Genomic DNA, 26,896 nt, shown 5'->3' on the forward strand with positions numbered 1-26,896 from the left:
GCAGACAGCATTCTGCAAGGGTACACATGGATGGAAGCAAAGCAACTCGATTCTAATGGGATTTCAGAGCATGTGAAGCACAAGGCACTAACTTGGTTTGAGAAAGACAAGAGAGAGGGGGGCGGCGGGGGGAGAGAGGTGAAAAATGGCATTAGGAGCACCCATGATGATCTGAAAGAACTCACCCATCACAGCATCACCAGCAGCCTACTCAGGAACTGGTGGATATCTCACCCCCATCCCACCACCACCCACCACTGAACCACACTCCACTTTCTAGCCACAGAGCTGATATCTGTGTGCTCCTGATTCAAGACCAGGGCTCCTTTCTTTGTCCGCAGTGTTGACTACAACGCCCAGTGAGAAGAGTCTCTGGAGAAAGGTTTATTGACTGAATAAACAAGCAAACAAGCCAACAAGCAGAAGCAGTGGACCATGGGCCTTTCCATATCTCTCTCTTTCACTTCCATGACTCAAAAGTGTGACCAAGAAACTTCTTTCCACACTGGGAGGGAAGAGCATTGATGCCACTGAGCCCAGTGCTGTGCACGGTCCGATAGGAAGCAGCACTGCAGAACGATTCTAAGTCCCATTAGCGGGCCACACTGAGGACAGAGCTTAGTGGCTGCTACCGTGTTTCCAGAACAGACGTTTGTGATCAAACGATGCTGACGAGAAAGAGGAAAATCTCCCCAAGTCATATCAGACATTATTAAAGTGTGGATTTCTGTATAAAAGTATTCTCCCCACTAGCACTGAACTCATAAATCCTTCTCCAGCTGCCTCACTTTTCAGCTCACCAGAGTATGCATAGCCACATCTTTACTGTGTGGATGAACCGTAGGATCTGGGAGAACGATCCATCCGTAAGGGCTGTGGAAGTCACACGGAGCCACAATAACCACTTCCCTTCCCTGCAACATGGGAGTTTTAGCTGGGAAGGAGTAGGGTGTGGAGAAAAGGAGAAGAGGGAGGCTGCTTACAGCCACAGGGCTTTATGACCTCTACAGCAAATATGTAAGTGTCAGATGAGCAGATTCCATGTGGCTCCTGCCTGCCCCACCAGGGAACAGCTAGCTTATCAGCTCCACTTTCAGTGGAGAGTACCAGAATAATAGAGGAGGGTGCCTAACATACCTGCCTAGGTTATGGTGACCTACCAGAGACATTAACACCTCAAGAAAATGTCTGCTGGGACAAAGACAGAGGTCAGAAATAAGGACAGGAGGACCAATAAGGAACAAAAGAAATGAGGTGGGGGAGGAGAAAGACCCGCCAGCTTGTTTCGATTTATTGCACTTTCTTGTAACACTATGTCCTGTTTGCATAACTCCCTAAGTTATGACTAGCTTGAGAGAAAACGCTTCAGAGGACTTTAGAGAACACAGCTAAGAGTGGAAAGAACCAAGACCAACCCTCTGGCATCTGGCAAGGCCCAGAGCCCAGTCAGCCTGGACATAAGTCCTCTGTTACCTGCCCACCACCAGGAAAGCCTTGTAGCTTGTTAAGCCTGCCTTTTATCAGGCCCACAGGAGTCAATATCCCAGGAAACAACACACACACACACACACACACACACACACAAATATTTAATAGGTAGTTAATGGATTCTGGTAGCTCTACAACTATCATTTTTAGACATTTCTTTGTGGGTGAATATAAACAGGGAAAATAATGAGGGGAAGGATTTCCTTTTGACGAATGAAAGAAAAGTAGTCCACAGACTAAAAACCAAATCAAGGTCCAAGCTTGAGCCAATACGCCGGGGTCCTTGCGAGCCAGCTGCACAGTCTCAACACTGCAGACGTGCCTGAGAGGCACTTTGGATATAAAGAATACGTTGGTCATGGATGTGGCGCAGGTGGGCTGCCAGCATAATTGGCTTGGGATGGATCTGAGAGCTAGAACCTTGTTGAAGCTGGTCTTTCATGACCTCGGGGTCCTATTTCCAAGTTGGTGAATCGCAGTCTCCTGCCCAGTATAGAGAACTTGACCTCAGTGCCATACCCTACGTCCCCCTGCAGTCTCCCTGCTCTTAGCTGCCTCCACTACCCACTCGCTGAAGAGACCCTATGGCTGGATTTCGTTTCTTTCACAAAGCTTCGTGGAACCCCACCTTAACAGACTCAACTCCAGTTCCTTGCAGACTCACGGTTCCGTAGAATGGAAATCACAACCCTGGGAAAGTCAAGGCTATCCCATCAGCTCTTCCTGAAAGCAAGCCCTGCTCTGGCCCAGAATGGCTGGGGACCGGAATGGCTCAGGCAAAGCTTAGGACTTGTGTCTTTTGACAATTCCATCCTCTGTAAACTAGATGAGAAAGGAAGTCATCCTGGGACAACAGCAGTTTTCTGAGTCCGAACTGTTCTAGCTGTGGGCTTTTCTTCCTGGCCCCTCTCTGACCTTTGAAGCTCCTTCCCCCCCCCACCCCACCCCCACCCCAAGCTCTTCGGCTTAAGTTCCTTGCATAGATTCTCTCTGTGTCCTGAACGTGGACTTCACTTCTTACAATTATGCCCTACTTGGATCAGGGATGACATTTTTCTATGCTTTAGAATAACAGGAAAAAAAATTCTTAGATACACACCGAACTGTATGTCATTGAGTTGTCTTCCAAGGCCTGCCACAAATATAGAAAAGTGCTCACAGACAGGTGAACATCAATTTGGCTTCATCTATTAGCTGCTGTCAAATTACTGGGAGCAGAGTATAAAGCCCGTCTTCAGATAAATAGCAGATCTGAAGCTAGGTTGCTTCACTGTGGGGAAATAAATACACACATGAAAATCAGTGAAGGTTTAATCAAGGGGAGACAGGGCCCCAGAAGAAGCCCCTTTCTTTTAGCAAAGACCACTGTCTTCCTCCTGGGTGAGCAAGAGAGCATGAGGATGTATGGACCTCACTTGTTCTCTCTCAGAACCCTGCTGCGATCGATCTCAGGAACCATGGGGTAGGCTCTCTTCACAGGCTAATGCTGTGACCACAGTGAGAGCCATCCAAGGCAGTGACAGTGTGGAGAGTCACAGCAGGGTCACATGGTCCTCCTCCATGCTTACATGAGCTTAAGTCCCTCCTTCTGTTCAGACTGAGTCTCCAGGGCAAGGCCATTTCAGCACCCTTCCAAGGTGGAGTCTTGAAGATGGTAGCACTGTGTTCACCAGCACTCCACTCAGGATCCAGGTTAGGACTAGACTCTGGGAATCCCAGCAACTTGTTGCCCTTAGCTGTGAGGAAAGGGACCCGGGTTATCATAGCACTTGCTGGCTCAGGGGCTCCTCCCTCAATCAAAGAGAGCCTTTTAGAGGGGAAGACCACGACGGTTGCTATGAATCTAATAAATAGTACAAGAACGCCTCGCTGCAGCTAATAGTCAGGTAGTGGTATCACGGAGGTCAAACGAGCATTGCCGGTGTCCTCGTAGATAATCTGTTGCTACTGTAAATTCCTGAAGATGGAGAACGTGCCGCCATCTGCGCTGAGAGTTTTCAATATTTCTATTTAAATAGAAATAGAAATTCTCATGATAGAAGGTCTTGTATTTCTCAGAGTCTCTGTACGTGTTCCCTCAATACCCAGTGAGGCCAACGGGAGGGGAAAAGAGCACATATTTCTTGGGCCGAGCAGGGGAAGAGCTTGTCAGTAGTGTCCGGTCATCTCTAGCTCGTGGGAATCCTCAGCAGGGCCAAAAGACAGGCCTGCCAAAGGCAAGAAATCCCTTCCTTCTGCCACGGAGAAAAATAAACGAGGACCTCAAATGCCCTCAGGTTTAAACTTTAGTCCCACAATTTTTTTTAAGCTTAAATATTGCTTATTATAAGTTTCTTCTAGCCAGGACCCAGGGTCAGCTAAACAGATGGCAGGGTAGCGACAACGGTCCATGGAAACAGATGATTTGGCTATGGCAACTCAAGCCAATGTACTAGGTCATGCAGGATTCAAAATAAAAAAAAAAAAAAAGTCTACAAAAATGTCCCTTTGCACATGTGGGCAGAGTGCAGGAGAGCCCGACAGGACGGTCGCCATCACGGTCCCTTCACCTCCTCACCCTGGCTTGTTTGCAGAATGAGTCTACACAGTAGAAGAGAGATAGCCATGCAGCCCCAGTTACAAGGAACTTCCCGCTAGGTGCACTGTCTCTCAGCAGAGGCCCAGATTCACAAGAGACAAAAACCTCAGGGACCCTAGTCCACAGCTGTACCAACTGGGGATAAAATGCCCACTAGAAGTTCATTTGTGACTTGGCTGTTAGAACTGACAGTTCCAAGAGAAGGAGGTCGTGCTGAGAAAGGTGACTGATGTCCCCAAAGGAGGACCCTGCATGGAGGCATACTGTACCAGGATTCCAGCCCAAGAGCACTCAGAGGGCCCAGGCCCACAGCAGGATCCAGTGCAGAAGCACTGTTGAGTTTCTCCAACGTTTCTGGAGATGCTGCAAGCATTTTCCTCAGCTGCAAGGGAAACATAATCCTCAACTTAATCCCCCCAAGGCAGTCTGAGAAACTGTTTTGCTTGGGAGAATATTGAGGTTAAGTAGCTTGTCCACGGGCACCCAGCTCACAAATGATAAAATGCAACTCAAACCTGAAATTCTTACTCCCAACCCCTATTAGTGACTTAATGTGCTCTCTGTGCTGCTTCCTGAAGAGCCCTGTGCAGAGATAAATCTCTCCAGTCAGATTACCAGCCTGGACTGGAGACAAACGTTTACCCCAAAGCTGAGTATTCTGAAGTCCAAGGCTTCTCCAGGCCCTCTGGTTGAAGTAGCAATTCAGCCACCCAGCATCTCTGGGTCAGAAATCTCGCTCGCTCACACCCCCACTCCAGCCCTCCAGTGCTTGCCACAGCTTCCCAGTCTCCCTTGCTCCTCTCGGGTTGTGTACTGTTCAAGTGCTATGACACCATTTTCCTGTTTGCATTTTGTTTTGTTTTTGTTTTTGTTTTTACAGTTCGTTGCTCACCCTAACTGTCAGCAGCAATTGCTTACCATGTGGTATGAAAATCTCTCAGGCTTACGGCAACAGTCTATCGCTGTGAAATTCCTGGCTGTCTTTGGAGTCTCCATAGGCCTCCCTTTTCTCGCCATAGCCTATTGGATTGCTCCGTGCAGCAAGGTACAGACTGCTTAAGGCGCATGTCATTTGCAGTTATTTCTTCTCCTTTCTTAGCATTTCCTTCAGGTCAGCAGAAGAGCTCTTCTATGTTGTTCAAGTATTACACAGAGCTGGAGCTGGGTAAAGCACTTGCCTGGCACATTCAAAAGGCTCTGGGTTTAAGGCCCACACCACAAAGAAAGATGAAAAGAAAAGAAGGGAGGGAGAGAGGAGGGATGGAGGGGGGAAGGGAGGGAAGCAAAGTTATGGCATACCAAACAAGAATAGAAGATCCACAAAAAGGGAAAAGCCCCAAGATCTGTTTTTAATTATTCCTTTTTAAAGAGACGGGAGCAGGGCGGGGTGATAAGATAGGACATTTTAAATATGTGAGGTGCCTGTGAATGTATAAATAACAGAATAGAGAATAAAGGTGCCTTCCCTCTACAGGGTGCTGAGTATGTCCTCCAAGCTCACAGGACACTATTTAGCATAGTGGTATATAAACAGCCATTGCTCCCAGAGAGCTTTCTCTTTGTTACATCTTCTTGGGATAGCTCACTTTACCCCCATTACATTGTAATATCTGTGCTTCAGGAAGCAGTTCAGGAGCTAGAAATAAGGTAAGGCTGAGAGTGGAGCACAGCTCACGCTAGATCCTATAGACTCCTCACAACATCCTTTCTCCCTAGCATCCCTGAACAAGTTCCTGTTCACATTAAATAGACTACGAGGAGAAAAGGGGGAGGGGAGAAACATCCAGAAGGATGGGACTGAGTGTTTGCCTAAGACAGCAGAAAGGAGGGAGTGACCAGAGGAACAGGCCCTATAGGCACTCTAACACCCATGATGCTGTGGGTCCCACCTTCCTCACAGCCCATATCAGGACCAGAAAGCACCTGCACTCCAGCTCCGGGAAGAGTTGGTGCCCAAAAGACCAAACCAGGAGGAAGCCTTGAAACATGTTCCACGGGTTTAAGATTCTCTTAAAGACTCTAAACTAAGTTTATCTAGTGACAGGTTTGAAGGGAATTAAGCTTAGGAGACCCAGCACTCCCTGGAGAAGAACATGCCTCCAGGGCGACCAGCTGTGCAGGGACAGCTTGATCTGCTAGTGCAGTTGCTACAGTGTGGCCAATGAGTCGACACTCCTGTCCAGGTGGGGCACGTAGGCCAGGGTGATGGGTCCAAGAATTCAGACTGCTACCACAACCACCAAAGCATCCAGGCAAGGACCTCAGCACCTCAGCTTAGGTAAGCAGTCCCAGAGAGGGGCAGGCTCCCCCACAAGTAGTAAACCCCCGAGACAGAGCTGTGTGTTTGCTGTATCTGGCCTTGCCATCTATTGAGAGTTCAGCTTTCATGGCAGTCTCAGGTCATGGACTTCTAAGTCAAATTTCTCCAGATAATACATATGTAAGCAAGGCCAGGTGGTTTGGTTTCCTTTTCTTTCCTTTCCTTTCCTTTCCTTTCCTTTCCTTTCCTTTCTTTCCTTTCCTTTCCTTTCCTTTCCTTTCCTTTCCTTTCCTTTCCTTTCCTTTCCTTTCCTTTCCTTTCCTTTCCTTTCCTTTCTTTCCTTTCCTTTCCTTTTCTCTTTCTTTCTTTCTTTCTCTCTTTCTTTCTTTCTTTCTTTCTTTCTTTCTTTTTTTAATGAGCTTAAAATCTCACAAAGAAAGTAATTAGACTCCAGCTAGATTGTTGCTGGCTGTAGATTTCAGGTACATATAATAAGGCTGTGTTTCCAGTCTGCAACCAAATAGTCTGTAGTAGAATTGAATGCCCCCACCATAACATACACACACACACACACACACACACACACCACGAAGGGAACATCTGCCTTTACTCTCTCTGGGCCTCAAAGCACACCCTAGGGAGTTCAGTCATTAACAACATGATGAAGGAATGGCTACCAGCCAGCCACACCCCACATCCCCGACACTCCCGTCTCCCCTCTTCCTACCCTGACAAAGCTGCCTGTGACAGCTTCCAGAGCCCGGCCCAGCCAACAGCAGCACATGGAGCACCTCTGTCTGCCAGGCACGCCGTCTGCCTGGGTTCCTTGGGCAAGATTCTACGTCTTCTTAAAGTTGTGGTCGGGCTGAGAAGACTTAGAAGATAATATAAACATGCTCAACCCTGCCTCCAAAGGAGTTATGATTGTAGGGAGGGCATTTGGGGGTTTCCAGTCCCAGCGAGTTCAGAAAGCTAACATAGAGATATAGAGGTCAGACTAACATTCACCTTTTGGAATGTTATGGGAGAAATTATTACAGGATGATTTAGCCTTTGACTGGGGCTTCCTTCCCTCTTTTCAAAAACTTGGTTGACATTTGGTGCTCCAAAACTGTTGAGTGAGACCAAAGTAATAGAGCACTTGAAATAAACAAAGCTGGCCATCAAGCCACTTGTCTCTTCAGCACATTTATTGGACTCCCAACTCTCCGAGCAACTGGGGAGCACGGTGAGTAGTGACTGACAGGCCTGAGTCTGTCACGTGGGATGACTCTCAGTGGTGCCACTGTTACAAGGAGAGAGTCCCTCATTAAAACGCTTGTCAAGATTGCTTTGAGGCAGCTAAGGGACAGATAAAAGAGTAGAGATATTTTTAGTCTTTCCTTTTACCACTTAGGGGGAAAAATCATCTTTCAAGTTTGGCAGAGATGTTGCTGGGAATTACAGGGAGGTCAAATCTTTCGTGTGACAAAGCCAGCCTTTCAGAGGGCCTCCCGATGCACAGAGTACCATGGCCTTCCAGGAGGAGAGCAGTGCAGAGCAATCTAATAGGCCGATCTTCTAGTGAGGTCACAGCCTTGATAGCTATTTCTGTAGTCTCGTGGAGAACCTAGTGCCATTCCAGGGATTCCATGTTCCAGTGACATCATCACGTGCCCAGATAAGATATTAGACCGCCATATTTGTTTATAAGCGGACTTGTAAAATAGCACTGCCAAACTTCATCAGCTAGGTCACGACCACCAATGTGTAGTGACTGTCAGGAGGCTCTGTCCCCCAACCCAGTGGTACATCTTCCTCCTTATCAGCTGCTATCCTAACGGAGGGACAATTACCAACACTGAGATTGTCTGACTGGCCTTCTGAGATGAACTCATTATTAACGTTTGGGGTGTTTCTAAGGGAGTTAAATAAGGAGATTGCACAGCCAGGTATATCAATAGAAATTCGGCTCACTGATTTGTCGTTTGAAGAGCATTAGCCAGCAGCAGGTGTGTGCAGGTAAGGGTGAGTGCAGACCTGGGCTTTGGACCGGCTTTTCAGAATCAAGGGAAAATAACAGAGATTTTTGTTCCTCATTCCTCACTCCCATCGCCAACATGGACATGGCCGGGAAGCCAGTGTGAAGCCAGTGAGTTCTTTAAAATAGGGGCATTGGGTTAAATCATTTCTTAGCATCTTTATTCTCTCAGCAGGGACTCCTGTGCCCAAGGGCCTTTGTGACTGATTAGCCGGCTTTTGCTAGGTTGTGGGCCTGCTAAAATCTCAGGCAGGGTCTCTTCAGCAGGGAGGACTGAGTAGACGCCGTGATGGGAGAAGCTGCTTCCTTATCGTTAACCCTCACTCTCCAGCTATTGCCAAAATCGGTCCCAGGAGTCAGACAGGGAAAACTAAACAGTTCTAGAATCCAACCAGATGTTTTGCAGTGTGCAGTCTACCAATCCTTCCTGCTACACAGCTCCTGTTGGAAAGACTATCCACCTATTTGTAGGTACTCCCCTCCCCGTTCCAAACAAGCCTCTGCTTCCCTGGCCTCTATTGGGAGAACAGGGTTTCAGCAGCTTTGAAGGATTCCCCAGTCCATGCAGTCCAGGCACCAACCAGAAGAGAACTGAGGATCCAAAGGGTTCACTGCCCCGCTCCCTGCATCTCTTTCTACCAGAAAGCAAGCCTAAGCCACAGGAAATCGCAATGCAACTTTCTAGTCGCGGTGATGGAAGGAGCCATGTGTCTGCTCACCAGGGCTCCTCTTACATTTCTGCCACCAAGTCCCTAGGGACAGTCCAGCAGCAGGCACCTGCTGGGACAGGACTGGGTCATACCAGAGGCTGGACACTCTGCTGCTGTGCACAGTCTGAGTCCTACACTGTTAATCCTCATTTAGGTTTTCGCCATCATTTTTAATCTGTGTCTCTCCCCACTAGGAAACGAGCAGCCCTTAAGGGAAGGCCCCACGCTTGACAGCTGTTTTCTCTCTGTCTCCTCTAGTTCCACATAGCCGGCACTCCAAACAGGCTCATGGCATGCACAATGATCCCCGTGTGGGTCCTTCATGAACCCTTGCATACATACCTGCCAAGAGTCAGCCAAGGGGCTGGAGAAATGGCGCAGTGGTAAGAGAGCTTGTTGCTATTATAGAGAATTAGGGTTCTGTTCCCAGGATCCGCATGGCAGCTCCAGATCCAGGGGACCTGACACTCTCTTTTGACCTCTGAGAGTACCAGGCACACATGGGTCATAACATAAATGGGGGCAGGAACTCCACAAAATAAGTAAATCTAATGAAAAACCTAATGAAAAAATTTCAAAGAATCAAGTCTCTCAGGTTACACACTAGGAGAATTCCTTGACCATCATTCCCGTAGATAACTCCCTACAGAGCAGTTGCTGTTGGCCAGTTGTTACATCAGTCATCACTTACATTAACCACAGGCGAGTATCTATTTTTTTCATTCCCATTTTACAGAACAAACAGAGACACTAGTCAATCAACCATCTGTGGCATTGTGACTGCTACTGAGTGTCTATAGGTCAAGAGATTTGCCCATGGTTACTGCAATAGCATCTGCGCGCCTACACACAGCTCCAGTACAGCCACTTGCCAACTTTCCTAGAAAAGAGAAGTCAACCACAGGCCAGACCCTGCTTGTTCCCTTTCCCCTTAGGGAACCCTGTCTTGTAATAACCAACATCACCTAGTACTTCTTTAGCCCCTGAACGAAGGGTGGCCTCACACTGTAATGTGAGAATGCCCTGATTTCAGGCTCCAAAAATAATCCACTGTCATAAAAAGGAAGATACCTGAGCCCTAGGTTAGGCTTCTTCTATTTGGATTTTGTTGCTCTTAATTTGTTTTAAATGTGTTGTATGTCTATGAGAATGTATGCCACTAGGGTGAAGGTACCCATAGGAGCCTGCAGAGAGTGCTGTCTCCCCTGGAGCTGGTTACAGGTGATTTGTAAGTTACCCGATATGGGTGCTAAGAACCAAGCTTAGGTCCTCTGCAAGAGCAGCAAGAACCCTAAGCCTCCGAGCCATCTCTCCAGCCCTTGATTTTGCTTAAAATGACATCTACTCCCTGGGCTAGCCTGGAACTCCCTGTAGAGTCCAGACTGCTCTCAAATTCCTGGTGTTCCTGCCTCATCCTCCCAAGTACCAGAACAGGCTCAAGGCAACTGCCATGCTCTCACTCACAGGCCTCAGTAGTGATGGAGGGGCTTCAGCACATTTCCAGGTCACAGCCTGTGCACTGTAGGCAAAGTGAACTGTGACCCACATCTCCCAATGCCCCAGCAATAGCTGGGGCTAAACCTAAACCTATAACCCTGACTTAGCTCTAACAATCCCAGAGCTGAGAGGCCTTACTGGTTGGTCTTTTGTCTACTCTCTTGGCTCATCAGTCAGGCTTGTGGAAAGCAGTTCTTCCCTGACATACTTTGCTGCAAAAATTATCTTTATTGGTAAAACAGGAAATCACACATAAATACACTCACACATTCATACACATACTCACACACACAATCACTCACACATACATAAACATACACACACATGTAAACACACACATAAATACACATTCACACACACATAAATATACACTCACATTCATACACACAACCACACATAAACACACACTTAAACTCACACACAAAAACATACACAGTCTCACATACATAAACACACGCACTCACACATAAACACACACAGCACAGGCAAATCTTTATAACCCCATTACTTGAGGCAGAAGATTGCCATGAGGTTGGGGCCAGCCTGTCTCAAAAAAGAGATGAAGAAGAGGAAGAAGCAGGAAAAGGAAAAAGGGTGGGAGGAGGGGGAGAGGAGGATAAGGGAGGAGGAGGAGTGGGAGGAGGAAGAGAGGGAGGAAGAGGAAGAAAAGGAGGAAGAGGAGGAGGAGAAGAAGGAAGGGGAAGAGCCTCTGAATGACTGGCTCTCATCTGCCAATGGCTTACCCATAGGGATGCTTTCAAATTCAGAAGAAGGTCCATCAATCCCTAATCTTGCCTTCCCACCCTATTGTCTACATCAAGTGAAAATGGAGACCAGGGTAGCTTCCAAATCAGTGCAGGGCATTGTGAGATTAACTTCTTGTTGCATTCTACAGTAAACAGAATCGTTTTTAGGGGTTCATCTTCTGCTAGAAGATGCTATGCTGAAAGGGGACTCCCATAGCCAGTTTAGGCAAGAGGCAGGTGCCTGACTCGAGTGGGGAGATGGAAACTCCTTTTCTCTACACATGGCTTGTCAGTGGGAAACCCCACATACAGCCCTCAGGGAGATGGCTGGTGAGCTTTTAAGAGCTGTGTCTTTCTCAAAGTGTCTCTGTCTTCCTTTGATGGACCTTCTGCAAGACACAGAGCTGGTAGCCATGTCTGTTCCTCAATGGCTCTCCCAGAATTCACCATCTCCCCCTTGCTGCTTATGAAAACTCAGACAGGAACAAGACACTATGTGATGGCTACTTAGGAACAATTTGATGAATCCTTAAGGATGTCCTAGGTCAGATGGTTGGAAAAATAAGTCTCTTAAGATGGTAATACTCATAGCTAAAATGTTGGAAAACTCAAACTAGATATCTTATGCGTAACAAACCAAAGCACACCATGGTGTAATTCAGACACAGCTTGAGCCTACTGAATTCTTGTGAGATCCTCTGTCCTTCATTCTACCTTATCAAATTAGCATATGTCCCTACTGTCAAAAATATCACAAGGTCAATGAAGGCAGATATTTATATATAGTAACTTACAGCATTAAAGTATATAGACATGTTACTAGGTAGGAGTTTGTGGGTCTATTGTTGTCAGACTAACATCTCTCTACCCCACTGGAGTTGTTCCTAGTGTATCTCACAATAACGGACATGTGCACACCAGTGACTTTGAACATGGTCATGGACTCCTAACCACTAGCTGGGTCATGAATGTTTTAAAGAGATTAAAAACCAGCTGCATATTAAAATTCCAATAAATGTGTCCCATGACATCGAAACAATTAGAAATCATGTTATCCTGACAACGAGAACAGGGGTGGTTACTTATTAAAACACATCAGAAGAATATCATCAAAGTATTTGATGTGCAAACGTAGTCTGAATACGGCTGTAATCCAGGGAGTCTTGCCTTAGAGAAGTCCCTGCGGCTGACATTCAGTCAGGCCAATACCGAGTCTCCCAGGTGACATTTCCCTCCGGGACTCCTAAGTGAGATAACAGGTGAATGTCAGTTCAGGTCCTAACTGAATCCACCCTGGAGAAGGAGCTGGGCTGCTAAAGAGATTCTCTTCCTTTTCAGTATGCCTGGGGGAAGGGTCAGGCTTGGTGAGAGTGACAAAGGTGGCCTAGCAAAGACCCCTGGGATCTCATCAGCACGGTGACCTTTAGCTGGCATGTCATTAGACAGAGAAGATGCCACTCATGCTTGCTCCCTGGGAAGGCAGGCGAATTCTGGGTCATTCTAGACTCAGTGGGAACAACCACACCGACTAACAGGTCATAAGGAGAAACCAGTGAATTTTAAGACAGCATCGTGAGGCCTGTGTTCTGTATACATGCTGCTATAAAGTTATAAATGTCTTGGAGACAGGCCTTCCCGATGTAGCTCCAGCCTTCAAATGATGACTCTACTGCTTTACTGTAGACATTTTTCAAGGAAGGAAAAAAAAGTCTCATACGAATGCAAAGCAAATAATCCCTGAGTTGAAAATTAATCAAAAAGAAAAATGCAAAGATATAAATATCAAGGCATGACAAACTTTATGGAAGTACAGCTAACTTAATATCAGGAAGCGCGCAGCTCTGAGTAAATACAAGAAAAACAGAAACAGCCACTAAACCCAAGCACATGGGTAAAGCTTGGTGTGCACTTTTAAGATGTAGGTCCTGGTTAGATACCGTTTCCTCAGATTGGAAGGGTGGAAGACCGTATCCATGAGGCTGAGGGTACCAAGGTCCACAGATGTAACCTGACTATGTGTCAGATGTGTGTGCTGTTCCTTTAGCCCCTTCTCCTGGCACTTGTAAATAGAAAAGAAAACTTTGAAGTCAGTAGAACATAGGTTTGGTTGCGCAGCTGCTCATGTATAAGTGCAAGAGAAAACATCTATGTTCCTTCCAGTTTCTGTCCAAGATGGGGGAGTCTCTGGCTAGACTGTGGGTCTGTGAAACAAAGCAATGTGCTGCAGAGGACCTGTCCCCGCCCAAGCTGTCATTTTAACATGTGCTGTATACACTTTGTCTCCAGCTAGGACAAACCCTGAGGAGCCCTTTCATGAAGTTTGTGGCCCATGCGGTGTCTTTTACCATCTTCTTGGGACTGCTAGTTGTGAACGCCTCTGACCGGTTTGAGGGCGTTAAGACTCTGCCCAATGAGACCTTCACAGACTACCCCAAACAGATCTTCAGAGTGAAAACCACACAGTTCTCCTGGACGGAGATGCTCATCATGAAGTGGGTCTTAGGTAAGCCAGCTGCTCTGTCTTTCCCGTCTCTCTGGCTGACATCACTAGGTACCGACTCTAGACTCCCCTTCTGAGTCTGTTCATACTCCTGGCTGATGTGATGTCCAACACGAAAGTCAAGATGCTGTACAAGAGGCAGGCGACACACGAACCCCAGGTTTGAAAGGAAATGTTTAGGGAGGGGCACCTGCCAGGCACTCTTGCATACAGGTGCACTGTATATGATTATAAAGGGGTTTTGCCTGGGAAACGTGTTGATCATTTAAGATTCCTACGAGCCTTAGAACAAGCCTATTTTAAGAATGGTAAAATTTTGTAGCTTAAAGGACACTTAGAATTCATAGCTTAAAGTACGCTTGTGTTAATCCAAATATGTGGACTTTGTATAGTAAATATTACCTAAAATTTGGGTAGTGCCTTAGTTAAGTTTCTATTGCTACGATAAAGATCTTGATCAAAAGGAACCTAGAGAGGAAGGGTTTATTTGGCTTACAGATCCTGGGTCACAGGCTACTGAGGGGACTCAGGACAGGAACCTGGAGGGGGAAACTGAAGCACAGGCAATAGAGGGGTGCTGCTTACTGGCTTGGTCCTTCTGGCTTACTCAGCCTGCTATGTTTCTATCAGGCAGGACCACCTGCCCAGAGGTGGCGCTGCCCACAGTGGGCTGGGACCTTCCTCATCAATTATTAGTCAATGGAATCTCCCACAGACTTGCCTATGGTCCAGTCCAATGGAAGCATTTTCTCAATTGAGAGTCTCTTTTCCAAGATGACTCTAGCTTATGCCAAGTTAAAACACACACACACACACACACACACACACCGACATAGAGAGTAACATGTTGAAGTTTAAGTCCTGGTTCTGCCTCCTAGTCCCATACTTCCAAAAATAAGACTCAGGCTCAAGTTATGTTTACAAATACCTTGGCCATATAGCTAGGCCCTTCTCTGACTAGACCATAACTAAAGGTAACCCACTTATTTCAACCTACATTTTGCCATGTGGCCGGTTAGCTCTGCTCAGATGCCCTGTGTCCATCTCCTCATCTTTCTGGGCTCCTCTCCTTGCCTTCTTCTCTCCCAGAATTCATTCTCTTCCCGATGTCCCACCTCTATTTCCTGCCTAAGCCACAGGCCAGAGGCTTTTTAATTGACAGGTGAAGCATCCACACAATACACAAGATGCTCTCTCTACAGTAATGAGTTATTTGTTTAAATTAGTGTGCTAAATGGTTGTGGATTCCTATCTGTGCTGATGATTTGTGCTTCCAAGGTTTGCCACAATTGCCTAGGAAATGGTTCCCCATGCCTCCCGTTTATTACTGGAAATGGCTAAAATAGCAGAAAAATGCTACTGATTTCTTTTTTCTAACACTGAAAACTGCAAATCAGTTGACAGGAGAAAAATTGAAAACTTGCCAAAGCTATCATCAGGGATATAATAAATAAACAAAACGCTAATAAGCTGTAAACTTTATACTGCAAAGATCTGGATGTAATGGGGGATATTTCTAGTGAAATAAAAGTTTTAAAAGAACTGAATTACTGTGCAGTAATGACAGTTGGTCAATTAATTAAATTAGTTTAACAGTATTCACCCAGATTTTGCTTTCCTGACAAATATTTAATATTTGTATAATTATTATATTTACAAGTATTAAGTCACAAAAAGTAATCAGGATCAAAGTGTTTTTGCCATCAAACAGCAAAATCATGACCAGATATGTAAAAAGACTCCGTAACACATGGCCTGTACTGATATGTAGCCCAAGAAAGTTACAAGAGATAAACCACCAGAGAACATCGTTGCTGCCCAACCTGGGAACACCTGGATAAGTGGGCCCTACACTGCACCACAAAGTGGGCAAGTGGAAAACGTGAGAATGTGTTGACCTGGGGCAGTCAGGACAGCATGCCATGCGTCCCAGGGACATGTGATCAGCTGGCAAACCTGTGGCCAAAGAATTGTTTACTCACGTCATCGACACTAAAGTTGAATAGGGAAGACACCGAAGCCTGGTATGAGTTACGTCTGTGGCCTTTTGCAGTTCAGAACCTACCCCAGGCCTCTCTCAGACAGCCCCCTGGTTTAACAACATCAAACACTTTACAACACTAGGCTCTTTCAAACATTCACATTCTGAGTTTATGAGTAAAAAATTTAAAGTATTTACAGTACAAGTCTCTCACCCCACTTTCCTACCTGCACTCCAGACTTCAGTGAGTACAGGGTCCCTTTCTTTAAACAAATACAGTTACTTTGAGCTAAGCCTCCTAGGCCGTGACATTTTCCTGAGGCCTCTTATTGCTAGGTGTCAGAGCCTTAACACAATAGGGCAGGTGTGTCTCCAGATGGCGGCTCTCAATACTTACACAACTTGATGTGTGCCCGTCAGAGCAGAGCCGAATTTTCAGGACTTAACCATCGGAAGTGCTGGATGCTGGAGAAGACAAGAGCCACTCACATTGGCCTCTTTCTTGCCTTGCTCAATACAGGGTGGGTGGTGGGGAGCCTTCGCTTTCTTACTAAAGGGGAGGAACTTGCAAAATGTTTATTACAGATAATTTTTAAAAATACAAAACTCGAGAGGAATGAGCCCATGTGTCTGTCTCCCATCTTGAATAATTAGGGATCCATGGCCAATCTGGCCGCTTCCCCTTTTCCTTCATCCCGTGTTATTTTGAAACAAGGCCTGGAATCATGAAACTTTCATCTGTTAAAACAAACAAACAAGCAATGTATTATCACCAGATACAGAGTAGTACACACCTTAATCCCAGCACTCTGGAGGCAGAGGCAGGTAGATCTCTGGGAGTTCAAGGCCGTCCTGGTCTACACTGTACGTTGCAGGCTAGTCAGGGCTATGTCAAGTACTGCCTCATAGTAAAGTCTGTTTTTTCCTCTTTTCTTTTTGGTCCCGCTCACTCATGGCTTTGTTGGCCATGCCTGTGAATTTTAATCCCGGTAACTTTTTTTTTTCATTTCAGATATACTTTTCACTTCATGAAATTTATATTCTTTTCATATTTCTCAATTCTTTTTATATCTTTATATCTCTCATTTCCTTCCTCAGTGTGCCTGCATTTCCCTGTAAATCCTTGAATATATTGCCTATATTTATGGTGCTTTTTAAATTCTGTCACTTTTGTGTAATTCCCCGCCCCCATTAGCCTTTCTCCTAGCAGTTGACATCTATCGACAGCGATCGATGAGTACTTCTCAAACTGTGTTGTTGAGCATCTGGGTTTGCTGCCTGAGCCATTGCTCTTGCTATAACAGAAAACCTAAGGCTGGGTAACCCCTAAAGCAAATAGGATTATCTTGCTCTTGCCTGTGGAGGGGGATGCCTAAGATGGGGCAGCTGTGTCTGACAAGGACGGCGTGGTGGAATGTGGGGGACAAAGCCAAGTATGTGGTTTCATGATCCCCGACCTTGCTTCAAAATAACACAGGGTGGAGAAAAGGGAAACTGGGCAAGGCTGACCACAAATCCTTAATGTGGGAAGGCGACACCAGGGCAACTTCTCCTCATGGCAACCCGGCCACCAATCCTCCATAGCGCCAAGAAGCCACTGGTGTGAGCAAAACACTAATCCACACCCATGACCCAGTAGGCCCCTGATGGCCCCAACCTCCCAACACTGGCACATCGAGCCTCTGTTTTGGTAGGGATGGGCCTACCAGAACAAACTACAAACCACAGCATGGCCTTCCTTCTAAAGCCTGGCCTTATGCAGACTGGGTAATACGCTTTTGTGTATCACCGAGTCATTTTTCAGATTTCGTTAGAAGGCCTCTGGAGAGCTTTACCACAAGGACTAAGCAGCTGCTGCCGATTTTACCATGACTGCTTACTTCTGTGCTGTAGAACTCACTTCGGGGGTCTTTACTAGAGGCCTCGGGTGTCAACAATACCTTTCAGTTCTGGGTGGTCACAGCTCAAACGTCTCCCCATGCGGGTGAGCTTTCTGGCTGTTGTGTGTGGAATTCAGCCATGGAACCGACATAAACATCCCAAGTCTTGGTCCCTTCTGCGTGTCTGTGCTTGTGGGTTTGTTCTCAGGCTTGCACAGCACCCTTCCCACAGAGGCCTGTCATAGCACATCCTGTCACCCCTCTCTCTGTTGCCAGTGACCCTGCTGCTATGCTCTGGACTCCCTCTGAGCACCGCAGGTGGGCCATGGCCTTCCCATTGACATAGGGGGCCACTCTCCAGTGACGGCTCTTTCTAATGTCTGCAAGTGGTTCTTCGTGTTATTTAATTTCTGGAGGCAGAAATCAAGATGCATTCTCTAAAACTGATGCAGAAACCTTTATCAGAACCAAAGAGGCCAGGCCATGGTAGCACACACACTTGCAATCTTGGCAGCTGAGGCAGCAAAATCACCAATGTGAAGTCATCTTGGGCTATAGAGGAAGAGCCTGACTGGAGGTGAAAGAGAGAGAGAGAGAGAGAGAGAGAGAGAGAGAGAGAGAGAGAGAGAGAGAGAGAGAGAGAGAGAGAGAGAAGTGGGGAGACATACTGGGGGGGGAGTAAAAGGAAATAGTTCCTCTGTGTCTTCCTACATCTAATCAGTAATGAACCTTCTGTAAAGGGGAAGTAGATTCCTCTCACTTCCTGTCTTCAGATTTCACCAGAACACCTGAGCAGCCAGAGAGCATCTTAACCCCTACTGTGGGAGTCTGAAAGCATTTTAGCCAGAAGGGGTGGCATACCCTGAGCCTAGAATTGGTAGCAAGTTGGACATGTTCCAAACAAGTGTTTCTGAGATCTTCACCCTCAGCGAGAACGGTGATGGCCACGTGGGTAGAGGCTTTGTAGGCTGTAACGGAAGTGACATCACGAGGCTTCAGTGTGTCCAAGAGCGCTGAGCTAAGGATGGATGGCTGTGGGACAGGGGCAGAGGCAGGGTGCCAGTCCTGATGTCCCTATAGTAAGTTGGACATCAAATGGTTAGTAAGAACAAGTGGCGTAGAGTCACATGTGAGATGTGAGAAGAGAGAACTGTTGGGGACAGAGACTTACAAAGTGGTCTAAAAGGAAGTCATTCACTAGGATGGGAAACATAGGGATTGGGGGAGGCGTTTTGGAGAAGAAGAAGAGAGAGAAATGAAGACTCCAGTTTGAGATATATATTATAGATATTTTTTCCCAAAGGGCAAAGATTTCTACCATGTGGAGAGAACCAGAGTATATCAGACACTTGAGAGAGAAGGTCAAGTAGTCAGTAGTGTGTGCACATGAACTTTGGAGGAGAAGCAGGGGTGGGGTCAGAAACAAATTTGAGTGTGTCAGTATATTTAAGCAAATTACCCCATCACTCACTCTCATAAACTAAGGACCCAGCCACAGGGCACAGCAAGGCTAACCTTTGGGAACGTGAGCTTTATCTAGCAAAGGAAGACCCAGAGAGTGGCGGGCCGTGAGCCAGAGGAAGGAGCCAGGGCTGCTGCCAACAGAGCACAGACTGCTGAGCCCTGAGGTTTGGCCTAAGTAGGTGGCAGGAATGGGATCTGGTGTCCATGTCCAGGACCTGGCCTTTCCAGGGGCATGGACACTCTATTATTCACTGTAACAGGGGACAAGGTCATATTGAGGGCATGAAGCAAAGGGTGTGGCTGACACTGATTGGAGGTGCATTGACAGTCTTGGCTGGCATTTTCTATTTCATCGCCCTTTCTCAAGAGATACATCTAAATGTTAAGCATTTTATCAAGGATTAGGTACTTCGCCAGGTACCAGGAAAACAACAGTAAATACGACCCATGTAATCCTGCCCTAAATACCTGCTGGAGCTCTTTAGTGATTGCAGAAGTAATGACTTTGAAAGATCTGAGCACACTGTCTACAAACGGTTCCTTGTGCTATCATGCCTTGAGATCCAGCAACTAAGCCGCTCAACCAAGGAAGAGCATGAAGTAGCCTCGTCCCCTGCTGATGTTCTTGGACATCTGCTCCCTGTCACAGCTAAGAAAGCCTTTAACCAGTGGCCAACACAGATGCGCAAATCTCCTGTCCAGTGACACACCAGATGTATAGCTGTAGTATCCGGGCCAGCTGTCACTCCCTCCTTCCCAAATGCAGCTCAAGAGGTAAAAAGGACCTTGGGACCTTGGGGTCTTGAGCAAGCCCAGCCTGCTCCTTTCAGGGATGGAGGTCTTACCACCAAGAAGGGGTCCTGTTCAGAGCTCTTGCTCCTGCCCTTCCCCTTCCCATGCCTCAACACAGGAGTGGGAGTGATCCATCGAACCGTAATCACCTCTTGTCGCTGTCTCAAAACTTGCATAGCTACCCATCTCCTTCCCAGTGACAGCTAGTGCCATTACACCAGCCTAGGATGTCCTCAGCTCTCCAATCCCTTCTCTGGTTTCTCTCACTCACTCACTCACTCACTCACTCACTCACTCACTCACTCACTCGTCAGCTCTTCCTCTGTTCTCCTTGATGGTTTCTGCCCCAGAGCCCCTTCCCGAGCTGTTCCTCCTGCAGGGATCTACGTGGTTCTTGTTCATCAGTGTCCATTACTGTTCAGGTCTTTGTGTGAGAAAGATCCTGAAAAAACGGACTCTAGGGCCTCGTGTACACGAAGCATGCAGTCTACCACAGACTTAGACCCCCAACCGCCAGACTCTCAAAGGTCTTCTTCAGATGAGGCCATTATAAACCAACCCACTCCAAACCCCGAGTCCCCTTCCTCCTGGCCCCTTCTCTTTCTCCCTAACACGAGCACCGGCCAGACTGTATGCCTGACTGAGCGTCTCTACAGCCGAGCAAATGTGTGGCTGACTCACCCTCCCCACAGGGGCCATCTGGTCTCCTCAGTGATTTCATTCAGTGGTCACATGTCATAGCAGTACTCTCGGTTCCCTACCACTCTCCTCCTCCCGGGCATAGTATCCCTCCTCCCCAACACGGCCTGTGGGACAGTCAAAGTCAGAAGGGCCTCCTCTGTCACTCCGAATGTTTTACCAAGCTATTGCAAAATGCAAGAAAATTCCCGCAGGGGGAATCAAAGTCATGGGGACTAAGAAGACTGCATCAGAGAGAGACTAGCGCCCAAGAGAACACAGCATGGAGGGTATACCTGAGAAGGAGGGGCAAACTTGCTGGTAAGTCCTGCCATCTATGGAGCTGCTGAAGGAAGCCTTGGCAGAGTGAGCCACAGCCCAGCTGGAGGACAGTCACAGCTGCTGCCTGGCTTCCCATCAAAGCAGCGACTCCTGGAGCATAGTCAACGGAAAGGGTGTCTCTAGAGATGCCCCTCAGAGAACTGCAACATTCCAGAGAGCCATGAAGACCAGAAGACTCTCCTAAGGCGTGGTCCCCCCATCTAGGAACCTTTTGGGGGGAAGACTTTCTCTCTGTAGTCTCAGAAGAACCTGGCATTGCTTTTTTGTGTGTTTGTTTTTTAATTTTTCATTACGGTTGTTATTCATTCTTTCACAGTGGGGTAGATATGCACACATGAGAAGGCCAGAGGGCAGCTTGCAACGGTCTCTGCTTTCCTCTGACTGTGTGGGTTCTGGGGACATACTGGGTTGGCAGGCTTGGTGCTCACTGGATGAGCCAGTGCTCCAGCCCTGCTGCTGTTTTCTCCCAAGCTTGCAAGCAGCCTGGGAATCCCCACTGATGGGATGAGGTGCAAATACCAGGACAGCATCACATATATGCAAATACCCAAAAGAAGAAGAGCCTGGAACTGCCTGTCTGGAAACCATCCTGGCTGTCCCTCTCACCAGCTTGCTCTCCCCCTGGCTGGCTTTCAGTTCTTGCACCAGCTCCCTCGCCGAAGCCCACCAGGATTATAATCTCCGAGGGCATGGTTGAGTCTGAGTTGTGGAATCACGCCTCCACGGTTAGTCAAGAGGAAAAACCACACAGTCCTGCTTCAGTGATTTCTTCCTGGTTCTTAACAAATTCACTCTTTTAATGGAGGCTTTGGGAATTTAGCCAGGGTGTCCAAACACAACATCTGTGGTGGTTTGAATATGCTTGGCCCAGGGAGTGGCATGACTAGGAGGTGTGGTCTTGTTGGAGTGGGTGTGGCCTCCTTGGAAGAAGAGTGTCACTGTAGGGATGGGCTTTTGAGGCCCTCCTCCTAGCTGCCTGGAAGCCAGCCTCCTTGAACTCTCAGCTCCTCTAGCGCCATGCCTGCCTGGATGCTGCCATACTTCCCACCATGACGATAAATGGGCTGAAATGAACCTCTGAACCTGTAAGGCAGCCCCAATTAAATGTCTCCTTATAAGAGTTGCCTTGGTCATGGTGTCTGTTCATAGCAGTAAAACCCTGAAACAATTATGATTCATAAGAGTAGCAAAATTAAGTTATGAAGTAGCAACAAAAATAATTTTATGATTGGGGGTCACCACAATATGAGGAACTGTATTGAAGGGTCACAGCATTAGGAAGGTTGAAAACCACTACCCTAGACCCACCATTTCTCCCATGTTTCCACGGCCAATACCTAGATCATCCTTCCCCCTTCTCCTGGCTAATTTCTTGTTCCTTAACCCAGTATCACTCTTCCATAAATTCACCTTTCCTGTGTCTACAAATACACAGTGGGCAGGCACTCTGCTTGGTCCTATGACTGTGACATTGACCCTTTATCCCTGACTCCATAATCAGAGTTAGCTGTACTGCCAAGTGGCAAGCGGGCATCTACAGCTAGCAGTGTCTTGGTTGTTTTAGCCTCGTTTGGTGCCTGGACCTCAACATCTGGCCAATGCATGGTTTCAGACCAAAAGCCTAAGCTTGGGCCAAATGCAGGGCACAGTGCAGATGGCACAGTAGACAGCAAAGAGCCGGCCTTAGCCTGGGCTGCTTGTGTGCCTTTGGACAACCAACTCGCCGACTTTGTACTTGAGTTTCATCTTCAAGATGGGAATAGTTACAGTAGCTCTCCATTAGGAGGTTGTGAGGAATCAGGTGGTGTCCGTAAAATGCTTTGTTAGCCTAGGGCTGGGCACCCAGAAGATACTGAACAACTGCTGGCTGCTGTAATCAGAAGACAGGGGATGAAGAGACAGATGAATTCTTGGGAAATTATTGATATCATCCTTCTGCCTGGCAAGCAAGTAAACCGAGGAGATGCTAACCCTGAGACAGCGTTGGGATCTCAGGGGTAGATAGAGAGCTTCTCAGTGTACTTCCCTTCCTGTGAGCTCAGGAACACCTTGTGCTGACCCAATGTTGAGAAAGTACCTTAAGGAAATAGGCCATGTGAGCCCCTGGGTTAGAGTATAAGGAGCCCCAGACTCTTTAAGAAATGTACATAGCTCTCTCTCAGATCACTCTGAAGGGAGCCAGTGCCTTTCCCTCTGCCAAGCCCCTCTACACAGACTGCAGGCACTACTCAGACGTTAGTACATCAAGATACTGATGTCCTCTGAGGCTCCCTGGCATGCCCTGGCCCCCTTCTCTGCCAAGCACCTTTCTTAATTTTCGGCGACCTTGTTCTCTGAGCTCCAGGCGTTTTCGAGCAATGGAAACTTAGCCTGGAGGAAGCACTGAGCATCCTTCACCCCCGTGGGCTCCTGAACTGTAAACATTTCTCTGACCGACATGCGGGGGTTCAGCTTCAGTACGATCCCATGGGCTCCCCTAGCATCTGGGAAGCAGGAGGCCCAGTTCCTCTCCCTGAAGACTTCATTTCACACGCTCTTGTTCTCCTGGGGCCTTCTAGCTGCCCAAACCTGCACCCCATGCTACTTTTACTTATGGCCTTGGAATGATTTAACTTAACCTCCGTGATTAATATTCAAATCTAGGAAGACTGACAAGGACATCTGACCGGGCAGGGAATCATTTTCAGTGTCTAGCGAAAATAATTTCCATCTGTTTCATGGAGCTTTTAGTGTTTGAAGTTCCTCCAAACCACACTCAAAATCCAAGATCCCACCGCCAGTGAATGGTCAGGCTAGAACCTGAGCCCACGGTTAGCCAAATTAAAACAGATCCCCCCCTCCCCCATCCGCTGGGACACTGGTAATTTTAATCTAGGGGGAGATAAAGTAAAAATAAATAAATAATCCATGTGGTTTTTTTCCCCCTCACCTGTGATGGGTTTTCTAATGAGACTTTTAAATAGGCAAACAAAAGTATATTCTGATGTTAAGAAACCTACTGTGCAGTGAATTACTGTACAAAGTCTGATGGGGTATGCATGAGACATAGGCTTTGTTTAGAGAAAAACAAACAAGGGCTGTGAGAAGTCCTTTAAACAGACCTGCAGGGGTTGGGGGGACACTTCTCACTGTGAGAACTTCAACAGTCATCAGCAAACAAAGATATGACTCTTCTACAGCTGCTCTCAGACTATTTTTTGCCTTAGAAAAAAACATTTCCATCCCTTTTATTTGAAGAGCCTTTTCCACCACCAAATGTTGAAACTACCAGTCCTTGGGCAGGGTCCCCAAAGACTGAAGGCAATTGGTTCTTCACTGCCATGTGCTCTGAGGTGGCACTGAGACCCAGGAAGCCTCCCTCTGGAGGACAGAGCCATCACCAATGTCCAATGGCAGCAGCATCTTTGATGCCAGGCTCTCTCAGCCGCTGAGTCCTCAGAGAAGCCTGTCTTGTATTATGAGCTGCCGTCCTAGTGGGCTTAGTGTACGGTCTTGGGGGAAAGCAGGAGACAATGCACATGTCCAGGGGCAGAGACAGAGGTGGAGCTGCTGTGTAACTGCTCTGCTGGACATAGAGAGATGGTAGAAGACCACAGGGAGTTCTGACACTGCACCTCTGATGTGGCGCTCTACCTTGGGGTCATTACACACAAACTGCAGGTGTCAAGAGAGAAGTGAATCAATGCCACGTGATCTGTTTAGTTGCTAAGGTAAAAGAGTTGACATTTGAAAGCCCACTATGTAACTCAAAGTCCATCAAAGGACGATCTCTTCTTGTCAGAGAAGTCAGGAATGCATGGAATACTGGGGAAATGGGAGGGAGTGACAATGGAAGGGAAGGGGTGTCAGCTTGGTGTATATGACATTTTGGGCACTGGCAGAACATTCCTAGCTGCAGTCTCTCCACATGGTGGGAATTTCATTCTAAAATGCTTAAAGTAGACGTTGTAAAGATTGTGAACAATATTAGTACAAGGTGGCCCCAGTACCAGACAGCAACAGGATTAGAAGTCTACACAACAAAGTATTAGCCTAGGTCAGTGGTTCTCAACCTGTGGGTCGTGACCCAAGACCATCAAAAAACACAGATATTTATTTTTTTTTGATTTTTAATATTTTTATTACATATTTTCCTCAATTACATTTCCAATGCTATCCCAAAAGTCCCCCATAGCGCCCCCCACTTCCCTACCCACCCATTCCCATTCTTTTGGCCCTGGCATTCCCCTATATTGGGGCATATAAAGTTTGCAAGTCCAATGGGCCTCTCTTTCCATTGATGGCCGACTAGGCCATCTTTCGATACATATGCAGCTAGAGATAAGAGCTCCGGGGTTCTGGTTAGTACATCATGTTGTTCCAACAATAGGGTTGCAGATCCCTTTAGCTCCTTGGGTACTTTCTCTAGCTTCTCCATTGGGAGCCCTGTGATACATCCAATAGCTGACTGTGAACATCCACTCCTGTGTTTGCTAGGCCCCGGCATCGTCTCACAAGAGACAGCTATATTTGGGTCCTTTCAGCAAAATCTTGCTAGTGTATGCAATGGTGTCAGCGTTTAGAAGCTGATTATGGGATGGATCCCTGGATACGGCAGTCTCTAAATGGTCCATCCTTTCATCACAGCTACGAACTTTGTCTCTGTAACTCCTTCCCTGGGTGTTTTGTTCCCAATTCTAAGAAGGTGCACAGTGTCCACACTTTGGTCTTCATTCTTCTTGAGTTTCATGCGTTTAGCAAATTGTATCTTATATCTTGGGTATCCTAAGTTTTGGGCTAATATCCACTTATCAGTGAATACATATTGTGTGAGTTCTTTTGTGATTGTGTTACTTCACTCAAGATGATGCCCTCCAGGTCCATCCATTTGGCTAGGAATTTCATAAATTCATTCTTTTTAATAGCTGAGTAGTACTCCATTGTGTAAATGTACCATAATTTCTGTATCCATTCCTCTGTTGAGGGACATCTGGGTTCTTTCCAGCTTCTGGCTATTATAAATAGGGCTGCTATGAACATAGTGGAGCATGTGTCCTTTTTACCGGTTGGGACATCTTCTGGATATATGCCCAGGAGAGGTATTGCTGGATCCTCCGGTAGTACTATGTCCAATTTTCTGAGGAACCGCCAGACTGATTTCCAGAGTGGTTGTACAAGCTTGCAATCCCACCAACAATGGAGGAGTGTTCCTCTTTCTCCACATCCTCGCCAGCATCTGCTGTCACCTGAATTTTTGATCTTAGCCATTCTGACTGGTGTGAGGTGGAATCTCAGGGTTGTTTTGATTTGCATTTCCCTGATGATTAAGGATGTTGAACATTTTTTCAGGTGTTTCTCTGCCATTCGGTATTCCTCAGGTGAGAATTCTTTGTTCAGTTCTGAGCCCCATTTTTTAATGGGGTTATTTGACTTTCTGGAGTCCACCTTCTTGAGTTCTTTATATATATTGGATATTAGTCCCTTATCTGATTTAGGATAGGTGAAGATCCTTTCCCAATCTGTTGGTGGTTTTTTTGTCTTATTGATGGTGTCTTTAGCCTTGCAGAAGCTTTGTAGTTTCATGAGGTCCCACTTGTCAATTCTCGATCTTACAGCACAAGCCATTACTGTTCTATTCAGGAATTTTTCCCCTGTGCCCATATCTTCAAGGCTTTTCCCCACTTTCTCCTCTATAAGTTTCAGTGTCTCTGGTTTTATGTGAAGTTCCTTGATCCACTTAGACTTGACCTTAGTACAAGGAGATAGGAATGGATCGATTCGCATTCTTCTACATGTTAACAACCAGTTGTGCCAGCACCATTTGTTGAAAATGCTGTCTTTCTTCCACTGGATGTTTTTAGCTCCCTTGTCGAAGATCAAGTGACCGTAGGTGTGTGGGTTCATTTCTGGGTCTTCAATTCTATTCCATTGGTCTATTTGTCTGTCACTATACCAGTACCATGCAGTTTTTATCACAATTG

General features: G+C 46.8%; 1 protein-coding gene across 2 annotated transcripts in view; it reads left to right on the forward strand.

Annotated features, from left to right (window-relative positions):
* Trpc7 (transient receptor potential cation channel subfamily C member 7) overlaps window positions 1-26,896 on the forward strand; it is a 126,477-nt gene that overhangs the window by 58,189 nt on the left and 41,392 nt on the right. Inside the window, exons 4-5 of one of the 2 annotated variants that reach the window (XM_021180154.3) lie at window positions 4,947-5,111; window positions 13,586-13,802. In XM_021180154.3, the coding sequence (XP_021035813.2) occupies window positions 4,947-5,111; window positions 13,586-13,802 (382 nt within the window). The remainder of the gene's footprint in view (window positions 1-4,946; window positions 5,112-13,585; window positions 13,803-26,896) is intronic. The other variant, XM_029468419.2, reaches the window with a different exon arrangement.

Source organism: Mus caroli, unplaced genomic scaffold (genome assembly GCF_978045245.1).
Source record: "Mus caroli unplaced genomic scaffold, Mus_caroli_1 scaffold_15, whole genome shotgun sequence".
In the NCBI taxonomy this organism is placed as follows: domain Eukaryota; kingdom Metazoa; phylum Chordata; class Mammalia; order Rodentia; family Muridae; genus Mus; species Mus caroli.